This window comes from Hyperolius riggenbachi, chromosome 6 (genome assembly GCF_040937935.1).
Source record: "Hyperolius riggenbachi isolate aHypRig1 chromosome 6, aHypRig1.pri, whole genome shotgun sequence".
NCBI lineage: Eukaryota > Metazoa > Chordata > Amphibia > Anura > Hyperoliidae > Hyperolius > Hyperolius riggenbachi.
The window spans coordinates 242,679,326-242,692,863 of NC_090651.1; the positions used below are offsets into that span (position 1 = coordinate 242,679,326).

Sequence of the window (13,538 nt, forward strand, 5' to 3'; positions counted from 1 at the left end):
GTGATATTTCCACCTTCGCTCTCTGTTCCACCTCCCATTGTCACAATCAATGTAGATAACACCCCAATAGCATTAACCCCCAAAGCTCGTTGCCTAGGGGTAACGCTGGACTCTGAGCTCTCCTTTAAACCACATATTAACACTTTAACTACCTCCTGCTACTTCCATCTCAAAAACATTTCCAGAATCCGTCCCTTCCTTTTACAAGAAGCAACAAAAATGCTTGTGCATGCCCTAATCATCTCCCGTCTTGACTACTGCAACACCCTACTCTGTGGTCTACCAAAAAGCAGACTGGCACCTCTCCAATCCCTACTAAACTCTGCTGCCCGTCTCATCCACCTCTCTTCTAGATCCTCTGAGGCAGTCCCTCTCTGCCAATCCCTCCATTGGTTACCAGTTGCCCAAAGGATCCAGTTTAAACTTCTCACGCTTGCATACAAAGCTCTACACAAGCTATCACCTCCATACATTTCCTCTTTAATCTCCAGATACCTCCCCGCCCGGACCCTCCGTTCCTCACAGGAGACCCTTTTGTCCTCCAGCCTAGTCACCTCCTCTCACTCTTGCATCCAAGACTTCTCACGGGCTATCCCTTTCCTTTGGAACTCTCTCCCTCAGCCGGTTCGTCATGCCACTAGTCTGGAAACCTTCAAACGTACTCTGAAAACAAACACACCTGTTCAGACAAGCCTATCATTTTCTATAGGCAGCACTGAAGGCACACTGGCTCACCCACTAATCCTTGTGTTTCCTTCCCTTTTGTTTCCTCCCCACTACCCTCTAGATTGTAAGCTCGCAAGGGCAGGGACCTCCTCCTAGTGTTTCTCATACTGCTGTAATTTTAAAGAGACTCCGTAACAAAAATTGCATCCTGTTTTTTATCATCCTACAAGTTCCAAAAGCTATTCTAATGTGTTCTGGCTTACTGCAGCACTTTCTGCTATCACAGTCTCTGTAATAAATCAATGTATCTTTCCCTTGTCAGACTTGTCAGCCTGGTTCTGGAAGGCTGCCAAGTTCTTCAGTGTTGTGGTTCTGCTATGAATTCCCCCTTTCAGGCCCCTCTATGCACACTAAATGTGTATTATTTAGATTAGAGCAGCTTCTCTCTTATCTTTTACAAGCTGGATAAATCGTCCTCTGAGCTGGCTGGGCTTTCATATACTGAAGAATTACAGACAAGGGCAAAGCTGTTTGCAGGAGAAAAAAGAGCAGCCTGAAACTTCAGTGCATGAGAACAGGGGGAAAGAAACACACAAATGATCTCTTGAGATTCAAAAGGAAGGCTGTATACAGCCTGCTTGTGTATGGTTGTATTTTCTATGTGTGGACATACTGTACATCAACCTACTTCCTGTTTTGGTGGCCATTTTGTTTGTTTATAAACAAACTTTTTAAAACTGTTTTTAATCACTTTTAATGCGGCGAGGAGTGGCGAAATTGTGACAGAGGGTAATAGGAGATGTCCCCTAACGCACTGGTATGTTTACTTTTGTGCGATTTTAACAATACAGATTCTCTTTAACATATGTACATGTACCAACTACATATCAATTATGTATGTATCTGTATTTATTCTTTTCAATGTCATGACTGTACAGTGTCTTGTATTTCTTATGTATATTTGTTCCCCATGATTTGTTTGTACTATGTACAGTGCTACTGAAGATGTTGGCGCTATATAAATAAACAATAATAATAATGTATTATTTGGACAACAAAATTGTCCAAGTCTGTACATAGTTAATGAATAATAGAATGAAAATATGCAATACAATACGAGTACATGTTGTTTAGTCAGAACTAGTATAGTGGAGACAATAGATGACAGGTGAGGACCCTGCCCTTACAAGCATATAATCTAGAGGAGGGTGGGGTGAAAATAGTAGGTAAGGTTGCAAAAAAAAAAAAAACTATAGCTGAGAAAGCATTGCATCCTTTTGACAGCTGATGCAGTAGATAGATATGGATGCAAGTGTAAGAAGTAACTCGGACAAATTATATGCTAGCCAAGTTCATTTTAGGGGAATCCTGAAGATTTGGGGCTTGGAGAATTATAAACATGGATGTTTACACAAAAGTTCTTTAGTGACATTAACACCTGTTTTATCTATTTTTTTGTAATTTTTCTGGCTGCACTTTATCTCAAGATTCAAAAGCTGTACTTATGTTCACTGGCGTAACAATAGGGGATGCGACCCCTGCCGCCGTGGGGAGGCCCCCCTAGGGCCCACTCAGGGACTTTTGGGGGGCAGGAGGGGTTGCAGCATAAGAGGAGAGTGTGGCAGATCGGTGGGGAGGGGGGGAAATCCCCCCCCCCTCCCTCACCTCAGGCTCTCCTCTCAGTGCTCCCCCTCCTGTAATCATTGGTGGCAGCGGGCAGCAGCAGCGGCGGCGGCAGGCTGAATACATTACCTCCTTCTCGCTGGAGCTCTTCCGTTCTCTAAGAGCTTAATGCAACTTCCTGTGTAAACAGGAAGTTGCTCTTAGAGAACGGAAGAGCTCCAGCAAGAAGGAGGTAATGTATTCAGATTCAGTCTGCCGCCGCCGCCGCCGCTGCTGCTGCCCGCTGCCACCAATGATTACAGGAGGGGGAGCGCTGAGAGGAGAGCCCGAGGTGAGGGGGGGTGGATGAATTTCCCCACTATCTGCCACACTCTCCTCTTATGCTGCAACCCCTCCTGCCCCCCAAAAGTCCCTGAGCAGGCCCTAGGGGGTCCGGGGATGCAGGGTCTTTTGCAGGGGGTCCGGGGATTTCTAGGTACGCCCCTGCTTATGTTAAAAAAAAGCCTTTCAGCAGCTCATTTTTTTCTTTTGTTTGTTACTATTACTAATGAAATGAATAAGAATAAGCATGAAACACCCTCTTTGTGTAACTCTGCTTATCAGCTATATGAGCTAGTAGAGAGCAGAAGGTGTTAAGTTGCGTAGACACGCACTTTGGCCGCCAACGATGGGTCAGTCAGACCCTCCTGCTGGGCGGACTTTAAGCAGACTGTAGTGCGTGTGTATGCACTGTTGGCGGACTGATAAGGCTGTTCCTGAAAAACAGCCTTATCGGTCCGCCAAGAGTGCATACACACGCACTACAGTCTGCTGAAAGTCCGCCCAGCGGGAGGGTCTGATGGACCGTTGTTGGTGGCCGTAGTGCATGTGTACGCAACTTAACACCTTCTGCTCTCTACTAGCTCTTATAGCTGATAAGCAGAGTTACACAAAGAGGGTGTTTCATGCTTGTTCTTTTTCCATTTCATTGGTAACTAACAAAAGGAAAAACTGAGCTGCTGAAAAGCCCTGTCATTGGCAGCCGTAGTGCGTGTGTACGCACCTTAACCTTCAACACTGTTTACTAGCTTGCTGTGGTCGTCAGCAGTGGGAAGGTCCACATAGTTCTCCTTGGAAGCAAAGCATTGCACCCATTGCTGGTGGCATGGCCAATTTTGGGGGTAACAATTCCATCCATCAATTCCTCTCTCCCCCTTCTGTGTGATTCACACTCACCAAGTACCTGCACCCAGGCCTGACATTGTACCCAGTACTCGCACCTGCACCAAGCACCCACTTAAACAGCACCTGCACCCAAAGTACCTGCATTTAAAACTCATGTGGCACCCTATGCCCAACTATAGCCAGCACCCAGTACAGGCAAGGCACCAAGTATACGCACCCATGTCACACCCAGTACCTGCACCCAGTACCCACATGACATCCAGTACACGCATCCAGATCTCACATGGCACTAAGTACTTCAGACCTGCCCACTTAACCGAAACGGCTCTCACCAAAGTGGTCAATGACCTTGCGTTAGCTAAAACTGAAAGTAAATACTCTATTCTCCTCCTCGACCTTTCAGCAGCTTTTGACACAGTAGATCATCCCCTACTCCTCCAGTCCATGGGCATTCACGATCTCGCCCTGACCTGGCTTTCATCCTACCTCTCCAACCGCTCCTTCACGACTGCCTTCAATGAGTTCTCGTCCACCCCCAACCACCTCTCGGTGGGAGACCCCCAAGGCTCGGTCCTTGACCCCCCACTGTTCACACTATACACATCCTCCATTGGCAAGGTTATCTCCTCCATGAGTTTAAACTATCATCTGTATGCAGATGACACCCAGATCTACCTCCATACCCCTGACATATCCACCACTACCATGGACAAGGTCTCCTCCTGTCTATCAGCCATCTCCTCCTGGATGTCTGCTAGGTTCTTGAAACTAAATCTAGACAAAACGGAATTTATGATCTTCCCACCCCGGCCATCCATGAACCTCCCAGATGTGCATGTCACTGTTAACCACACTACCATTCGCCCTACCTCTCAAGCCCGCTGTCTGGGTGTCACCCTAGACTCCGCACTCTCCTTCACTCCCCGCATCCAAAACCTCACAAAGTCCAGCAACTTCCACCTTCGTAACATCTGTAAGATTCACCCTTTCCTGACCTCTGCCATCATCAAACTCCTCATCCATGCCCTCATAATTTCCCACCTTGACTACTGCAATGCCCTTCTGTCTGGTCTCCCTATGACCCGAACAGCCCCACTGCAGTCCATCATGAATGCGGCAGCCAGAATTATCCACTGCTCCAATCGCTCCACCACAACGGATCCCCTCCTTGAATCCCTCCACTGGCTTCCTATCCAGTCCAGAATCAGATTCAAGATACTGTGTCTGACCTTACTCAGGAGGTACACACCTAGCCGCTCACTCGCTCTTCCAATGAACTTCGCCTAACCGCCCCCCCCCCCCCACATCCTCAGTAACAGTTAAGGCATCCTTAGTAACAGTTAAGGCATCTAATTACATTTATGTTTGCTAAAGAATGTTTCTCCTCTGTATGTCAGTGTATATAAGCTGTGTTTTTCAGTTTTGGTCAGGAACCAGTCCGACGAAGGCTTTTTATAAGTCAAAAGCTCACTGTTTATCCATCTCTAAGTTAGCCAATAAATGGTATCATCCTGATTCAAAACTTCTTGCTTTCACCCATTAGGGCAGCCCCCTCCTTCAACATCTTCAAGAAGGCCCTCAAAACTCACCTTTTTCACTCTGGCCTACTACCCCACACAAGTGCTTTAAACCCACAGCTGAACTCTAGTCCCCTACCTTTCGTGTCCTTACCTCTCCCTCTAGATTGTAAGCCTTTGGGCAGGGTCCTCCTCCTTTTGTGTCCTACCTGAACATGCACCTCCATTACTGTGAACCCATGCTATGCATCTGAGTGAACCTAACTTGCCTAATCTCCATGCTCCCCTCCAGTGACTAAGCATTACCTTGTACTCATACTGTGCTGTATGATCTAGTCTTTCTTGTATTTAGGTATTGTCATTTTGCTATATGTCACCCCTAAATATTGTCTGTAACCTAAACTAATGTCCAGCGCTGCGTAATATGTTGGCGCTTTATAAATACAATAGATAAATAAGTACCTGCAATCAATCAACACCCACATGACTCTTAATACCTACTCATAGCCAGAACCCACAAGACACCTAGTACTCACATCTAGAACCCATATGGCACACAGCATCTGCATTCAGCAGCCACATGACAACCAATACGCCCCTAGCCAGAAATGAGGCGGGGAAACGTGCGGCCATTGGTGACAGGTCCGACTGACTCAACACCATTGAATGCAGCCAGTGCTACTGTGACTGAATGAATGTGTCAAGCAGAGGGACTCAGGGTGATGGTTTGGGACAATTGGAGAGCCGGGGGTGCAGGTAACATGTCACTGCAGGGCAAGGGGGTTGGGGGGGGGGGGAAGGTCCTCCTCCACTTGTAGGTATTACTGTGCATTGGGGGGGGGAAGCCCCTTTTTTAAATTTGAGCACCCCTCACTTAAGGACCAACTGCACGGCCCTGCTTGACGGCACAAATTAAAATCCGAATCAATTATAATAAATTGAATTGAATAGTCGATCGGCCTCAAAGTCGCCTGATGTATGGCTACCTTTATACCACAGAACCTCACTGCATCTTCACAATATGACCAGAAGAGGAGCATTAAAGTTACATCTTAATGGATTCACGAGGTGACGTGTGACATGATGAGATGGACATGTGTTTGTACAGTGCCAAGCACCCGGGCAATGACGGGCCCTCGTGGGCAAGACCTACCACTAGTCTAACGATAAAAACATAATTTTGCTCCTAGTGCTGCTAATCATAAAATGGTATACACATTTCTTCAAACAGACATCAAGACATCAGACACACCCTGTGGGGCTCTGCGTGCCTCTGTTGGTCTTCATTTTAGTTGCAGCCTATGAGCGCTGTCATTTGTTTGATGTCTGTTTAACACCCTGGCGTTCTATTAAGATCGCCAGGGCGGCTGCGGGAGGGTTTTTTTTAAATAAAAAAAAAAACTATTACAATTGGCTGCATGAAAGCCCACTAGAGGGCGCTCCTGAAGCGTAATTCCGATCGCCTCCAGCGATCAGAATTAACAAGAAAGGCTGCAATGAGCAGCCTTTCTTGTTTTGCTTACCTCGTCGCCATGGCAACGAGCGGAGTGACGTCATGGACGTCAGCCGCCTCCGATCCAGCCCTTAGCGCTGGCCGGAACTATTTGTTCCGGCTGCGCTGGGCTCCGGCGGCTGGGGGGACCCTCTTTCGCCGCTGCACGCGGTGGATCGCCGCGCTGCGGCGGCGATCAGGTAGCACACGCGGCTGGCAAAGTGCCGGCTGCGTGTGCACCTTTTTATTTGAAGAAAATCGGCCCAGCAGGGCCTGAGCGGCATCCTCTGGCGGTAATGGACGAGCTGAGCTCGTCCATACCGCCAGGATGGTTAAAGAAATGTGTATACCATTTTATGATTAGCAGCAGTAGGAACAAAATTATGTTTTTATCGTTAGACTAGCAGTAGGTCTTCCCCACGAGGGACCGTCATCACCGTGGGGAAGTCTAGTAGGGAATAATTTGTGCACATATTATTTATACTAAAGCTAATGCCCTCTTTTGCTGTACCTGTTTTGAATGCAAGTTGTGTAATTTTGTCCACATTGTAGAGCTCTGCACACCTATTGCAGGTAGTCAATTCGGGTGCAGCCTCTGTTTGGAAGCACTGCTAATGTCTCCTGCTGTAAAAATAACATAAACCAATGTAAAAACGTTATTTTTAGAAGGTGGATAGATGCAATTGTTTATCTCATCAGTTTATTTTCACCTAGTTTTCATTAAACCACTGCTCACATTTTACCACTATAATATATATATATATTATAATAAATTGTATTTGTAAAAATACAAAAAAATTCTAAACATTTGTGAACTAAAATATTGTTTATTCATATGAAATGAACCTTTAAAAAACAAACAACTTTCCATCTCTTTTACTGTAGTATGGATGAGATCACTGGAGGCTTTGATCAATTACCTTTGGCTGTTGCCAACTATCTGGGAAATGTGATAATGCTGAATTCAACTGTAGAGAATGTCAAGAGAAATCGGGAATCAGTGATCGTTCAGTACCGAAAAGATAAATCCCCTACTCTCACAAGCATAATCGTGGACTATGTCATCATCACATCCACAGCAAAAGCCACCAGACGTATTGAGTTCAGTCCTCCTCTGAGCAATGAGAAGAATTACGTCTTAAGTAATGTTCATTATGCCGGTGCAACAAAGATCTTTCTGAGCTGCAATGAGAAGTTCTGGGAGAAGGATAGTATAGTGGGTGGAAAAAGCTCCACCGATCGTCCATCTCGTTACATCTATTATCCAAGTCACAACTTCTCAGATGGAAAAGGCGTCATCCTTGCCTCCTACACGCAAGTTGATGACTCCATGTTCTTCCTATCACTCAGTGATGAAGACTGTATTGATGTGGTTCTCCAAGACCTGGCTGCTGTCCACCAACGACCAAAAGAGGAGCTCAGAGAAATCTGCCCGAAGGGTGTGGTGAAAAAGTGGAGCCTGGATCCACATTCTATGGGAGCATTTGCTTATTTCACCCCATACCAATATAGTAACATGTACAGGCACCTATCCCAGCCTGAAGGGAATATATACTTTGCAGGAGAACATACTTCTTTTCCTCATGCTTGGATTGACACTGCTATTAAAAGTGGCTTAAAAGCTGCAAGAGACATACACTGGGATGCTAATAGTTCATCACATCAATGAATGTGTTTCAAATTTTATATCTTCATATCATTATGTTACGTTCTTTCAAAACCTGCAAATGTTTACACCTAGAAAAGTAATTTAAAATGTAACACTTCTTGCCTATACTCTTTCTAATACTTGCCTATATTGTAAAACAGTGTCCCCTCCACTGTCCACATTTACCAGAGTTCCAGATTTGGTAGATATACACACAGGTAACCAAAGAATGTACACCTGTCCTGTGCATATGCAAGGCTCTATGGAAAACAATCAGGGTTCAAACCCACTAGAGCGATTTTCTGAGCTTTTAGGGAGCGATTCAAACTGCTAGCGATTTCCCTAAACGCTCAGCTAATGTTAATGGATGGGCCAAATTCCACTGAAGCGATTGCAATTACCAAATCGCAAAATGCAGGACATACAGCATTAGCGTTTCTGCAATGTAAAGTGTATAAACGCTGGCATAATCGCTCATCAAAACCTACACAGAGCGATTTTGCTAGCTTTTTACATTACTGCACACTGTAGCAAAATTAAAATTAATTGAAAGGACCAATCAGAATTTAAAACGCTGGCAAAATAATGACAGTTTTTAAAATCGCTACCCAAATCGCTCATGAAATCGCTTACAAACCTCTCATACAAAACGCTAGCGATTGCGATTAGCGATAGCGTTTTGTAGTGGATTCCCGGTCTCCAGGGCCGGCGCTACCATAGAGGCAGAGGAGGCAGCTGCCCCAGGGCCCCAGAGCTTGTAGGGGCCCCCAGTGGCTACAAGAGGAAAAAAAATTTCAAATCGGCCTTATAGTTTTTGAGAAAATCGATTTTAAAGTTTCAAAGGAAAAAAAATTACACATTTAAAAACCTGCCGACTTTAATGGTTGATAGCAAATCCACCTTAAATGCTAGAAACCCTAAATTTGCAGGATATGTTAAGGAGATCATTAGGAATAAGAGGAAAAAACAATTTTTCAAAAAGACCTTATAGTTTTTGAGAAAATCGATTTTAAAGTTTCGAAGGAAAAAAGTATACTTTTAAATGCGGTAATAAATGTCACTTTTAGTAGCAAACCTAATGGTAGTGTAATTTTACATGCATCAAACGAAAGCACAATAAATTTTCTGACGGGGTTTCCAGGGGGTCTATACGCAGCCGCAGCGCTTTGGCCAGGGATCGCTATACAGCCGCAATATGGCTGTATGAAGATCCCTGGCATTTTTTTCTATTTTTCCAATTTTTTTTTATGTTTATAGTGTGGGAACTTAAAAAAAAAAAAAAACTATGTGGGGTCCCCCCTCCTGAAACCTTTTAATCCCTTGTCCCCCATGCAGGCTGGGATAGCCAGAATGTGGAGCTCCGACCGATTGGGACTTCACACCCTGACTATACCAGCTGCAAAAAAGGTCCCCTAATGCCGATTTTTGTTCCGGGGTATATGTTGGGGGGGCCCCCCAGGTTTATTTTGCCCTGGGGCCCCATTGTTGCTTAAACCGGTCCTGCCGGTCTCACTGTTGGTCAGGCTTAAGGACTATCTTGGAAACACTGCTCTAGTATGTATATTGCATTAAAGACACACTTTAATCATGCATGTAGCAGCCTCTGTGTAACTATATGAAGAATACAAATTTTAGTCTTAATAGTAACATTTCAAGTAATACCTCTAAAGCTGAAATAAAGTGAGAGAAACAGTGCTCTGTCCACTCAACCCCTAATTTTTAGGTTAGGCAGCATGCCCTCTACACTAAACATCATAATTGGACAGTGTTACCCCCCGGACAACATAATTAAGCAGCATTTCCCCTCAAACATAATTAGTGTGTGTACCCCCACTTAATATAATCAGGCAGCATGTCCCCACAAACAATGCAGCTAAGAAGCGTGTCCTTCCCTCCTAAATAACATTATTAAGGGCAGGGCCGGGCCGAGGCATAGGCTGGAGAGGCTCCAGCCTCAGGGCGCAGTGCAGGAGGGGCGCACAATTCATTCAGCTGTCATTCCCTATTGTGTTTGAAGCAGAAAGAAATAAGAAAAGGAGATACATGGAAGTGACTACAAGCCAGATAACTAGGGATTAAGGTGTTGGGGACCCTGGGGAGCCTCTTAGTCTAATAGCAATCAGTGTGTGACGGCTGGGGTGGAGGGATGGAGAGGCGCACTTTGGTGTCTCAGCCTTGGGTGCTGGAGGACCTTGTCCCGGCTCTGATTAAGGGTCCCATACACGCAGACGATTTTTGGCAGATCGATCGATCAAAATCGATCGATTGGTCGATTACAAATCGGTTGACCAATCGATCGATTGGCGGCCGATTTTGATCGATTTCAATCGATCTGGCAGGGTGGAAAATCTAGGTCGATCTGTGGAGATTGCTTATCATTTTGCATTGGCCCTGATGGAAATCTGATGGCAAAAAAATGCCATGAGATCGATTTTCAATAGATTTCAAACTGAAATCTACTGGAAATCTGTTCCTAGTAAAAAATGTTCCTAAACACATCAGATAGATAAGAAATCTATCTTATGATCTATCTGCTGCTAATCTAACGAGTGTATGGCCACCTTTAGGCAAATAATACAAAGTAAGGTGACATGTACTTACAAACACATCAATAGGCAGTGTGTGCCTCAAAATCATTGATGTTCTGTGCTGCCTGAATAAAGAAAGAGAGAAAGGGAGAAAAAAAGAGAGAAAGAGAGAGAGAAAAGAGAGAGAGTGAGAATGTCTTTTTTCACTTCCTGACGCAAGTCAGATAGTGAACTCTTTGACCCGGAAAAGAATACAATGTATTTATTCTTAAAAGCGCAAATGTAATTGTCGTTTTGCATTTTCCTATACCTTCCGTTGTAGCAAAATCGTCCCAAAAATTGTGCAGGCATCGCTTTGGTCAGCGGAAAGCTGACGAAACATGCAGATATGAAACCCCATAAGAGTTTATTGCACAAGCACTTTTAAGGCGATTTTCAAAAAAAAATAAAAAAATAGTGAAGATGTCCTAGGTGTGAAGAAGCCCTGACAGAGTGTTCAGGTCAATGGAAAACCCCACAGATCAGGTGCATTTATGTGGCTGATGCATCACTAGGAAGGAGGAGCACTTTGCTGTAATAACACTGAGGAATCAGTCAGGTAGTTATGGAATTTATGTTAAACAACTACTCTAGGGGCAGGGGTGGAGATAGGCCATTGGGGGAAGGAGGGGGGTATGCTCAGGCCCGGATTTCTAGAAAGGCCATGGCGTAGGGCGATAAAATTAGATAAGATAAGAAGGGCGGCATGACTTGGAGAGAGAAGAGGTCATATGTCAAAGTAAATCACCTCTTCTGGTCCCGCAGCGCAGCCAGAAAGCGCCCTGCTCTGCACTAATAGCTGAATTCCAGAGTTCCCCAATCCCTGATTCTCTCTCTCTCACTTCTTGATGTGTTATAACAATCATTCTTCTGTATGATGGACATACACGTGGATGTGAGAAATAAAAGTGATTTACATTACAAAGCAGATAGAATTAAGTTCCACTGAGTTTTAATGCAGGCATTCACAAACATCACTGAGCTCTGCTACTTTCTTTTGCAGCTTTGACACTGACCCCAGCAGTTGTTAATTAATGCATCTAATCCTAATTTATGACTGTTTTTCTTAGCTAGCAGTGGTCTCTTCTTCCTTAGTTAACTCTTTCCTGACTCATTTTCTGTCCTCCAGCTCCTACCATCTATGAGACCTGTAAGAATAAAATGCTGTTTTCTTCCCTTTCATTGCTAAACTGTCATTTTAAAGGACACCTGAGCAGTGGTGCTCATCCAATATTCGGGTATCCGAACTACCCAGATAATCAGAACTTTTTCCACTATCCGAACTTTGAATAGCAATTCGGATATTTTTTAAAATGCGAATAGCACTATCCGAGCAAACTCGGATTTCCCATCTGAGAGAGAATTTTTTTTTTTGAGGGGGGATTTTAAGTCCCCACATCATTAAAAAACATGATGCTACATGCCTCATTTCCCCTAAAAAACATTTTAAAGGCAATTTAAAACCCACTGCCGGTTTTCTACCCGGATATCCGAATCTGGGCGGATATCTGGGATACTGGGTTCGGATATCCAATTCGGGTTCCAAAATTTCAAACTCGGATATCCGATTCAGATCGGATATCTAGGTATCCGGATCCGAATTCAATCCGGATTTTGAAAAGGGGTATCCGAGCAGCACTGCACCTGAACTGTTACTACCTCTATGCTAGTGTGTATGGTTTGGTATCCTTCTACTTTCCTGTAGCAGTAAAGCATTGCACCATCTTAGCCATCAGCGAAAGCAGAGAGTTTTGAATCAGGGTGATACCATTTATTGGCTTAGAAGAAAAAGAGTAAGCTTTCTGCTAATAAGCCTTCTTCAGACGTTGTTCCTGTATACTGTCAATATGTTAGAGCACACCGACATATGTGCATTCAACATTCAAAAGAGATGCATAGATTTTTCAGCAAATATAAATAAATGTCATTCAGATGCTTTAAAGTGGAGCTGAACTCTTGCACAGGACAGAAGGAAAACAGAGAACTGTACCATGTATGTATTTCGAGAGCCTGTCTAATTCCCCCTCCTATGTGTCACAAGTTGTAATTTTATCTCTATGCTGTGTCACCTGACTGCCACAACATCTAAACTCATTTGAAAGCACAGGATGTTAAAAATATGTCTGCTTCCATAAAAGCAGGAAGTAGACACACTGCAGATTTATTGCAGGATTTGTATCAGCTGTAACAAAGAAATGTTTTTATTTAAAGGTTATGTTTTTGCGTATCTTTTAGAGCAGAGAGGAAGTTCTGAGTTCAGGTCCACTCCAATTACAACAAAACATCCAAAGTGGGTCCTGACAGGATGTTTGCTACTTACCTGTTCTCTGTTTTGGATGGGCTTCTCTCCATTGCACTGCCCTGCCACCTGTTTGTGGCTCCGACTGCAGCCAGTCGCACAGAGGACAAAGAAGCAGCGCATGCTCTGGCCACTCCCGCTCCCTGTAATTTCTCACTCCTGCCCATGGCTGGTACAGTGTTACGCATTGTTGACAAGTACCGGTCATACATCAGCATCATTTCTCAAGTTTGCATGCCCAGAACACTATCGGCCGCTGTGCACATTCGGGCAGGAGCGCAAATTACAGGAATTATTTGCTGAATGGGGGGCAGAGCAGCACAACTGAAATGAGCCCATTCAAACCAATGATCGCTAGTCAGAGTGTTGAACAAAATATTTTTTTTTTTGGGGGGGGGGGGGCGCTTGGAGACAGCAGGCCTAGGGCACTGAAAAGTACAAATCCGGCCCTGGGTATGCTGTTGGTTACGGGGTGGCTCGTGATAGTTGGTAGCCTTGGGCAGTAAAAAGTACAAATCCTGCATGCCTGCAGTGCTGAATGCCTTCAGGATTCCCTCAGGGT

The 13,538-nt window shown here is 44.5% G+C and overlaps 1 protein-coding gene across 1 annotated transcript in view; it reads left to right on the top strand.

The window, feature by feature from the left end:
• The window catches only part of LOC137522143 (L-amino-acid oxidase-like), an 86,094-nt gene extending 77,963 nt beyond the window's left edge, over window positions 1-8,131 (top strand). Inside the window, exons 7-8 of the mRNA XM_068242173.1 lie at window positions 622-624; window positions 7,348-8,131. Of these exons, the coding sequence (XP_068098274.1) occupies window positions 622-624; window positions 7,348-8,131 (787 nt within the window). The remainder of the gene's footprint in view (window positions 1-621; window positions 625-7,347) is intronic.
• The last annotated feature ends 5,407 nt before the right edge of the window (window positions 8,132-13,538 follow it).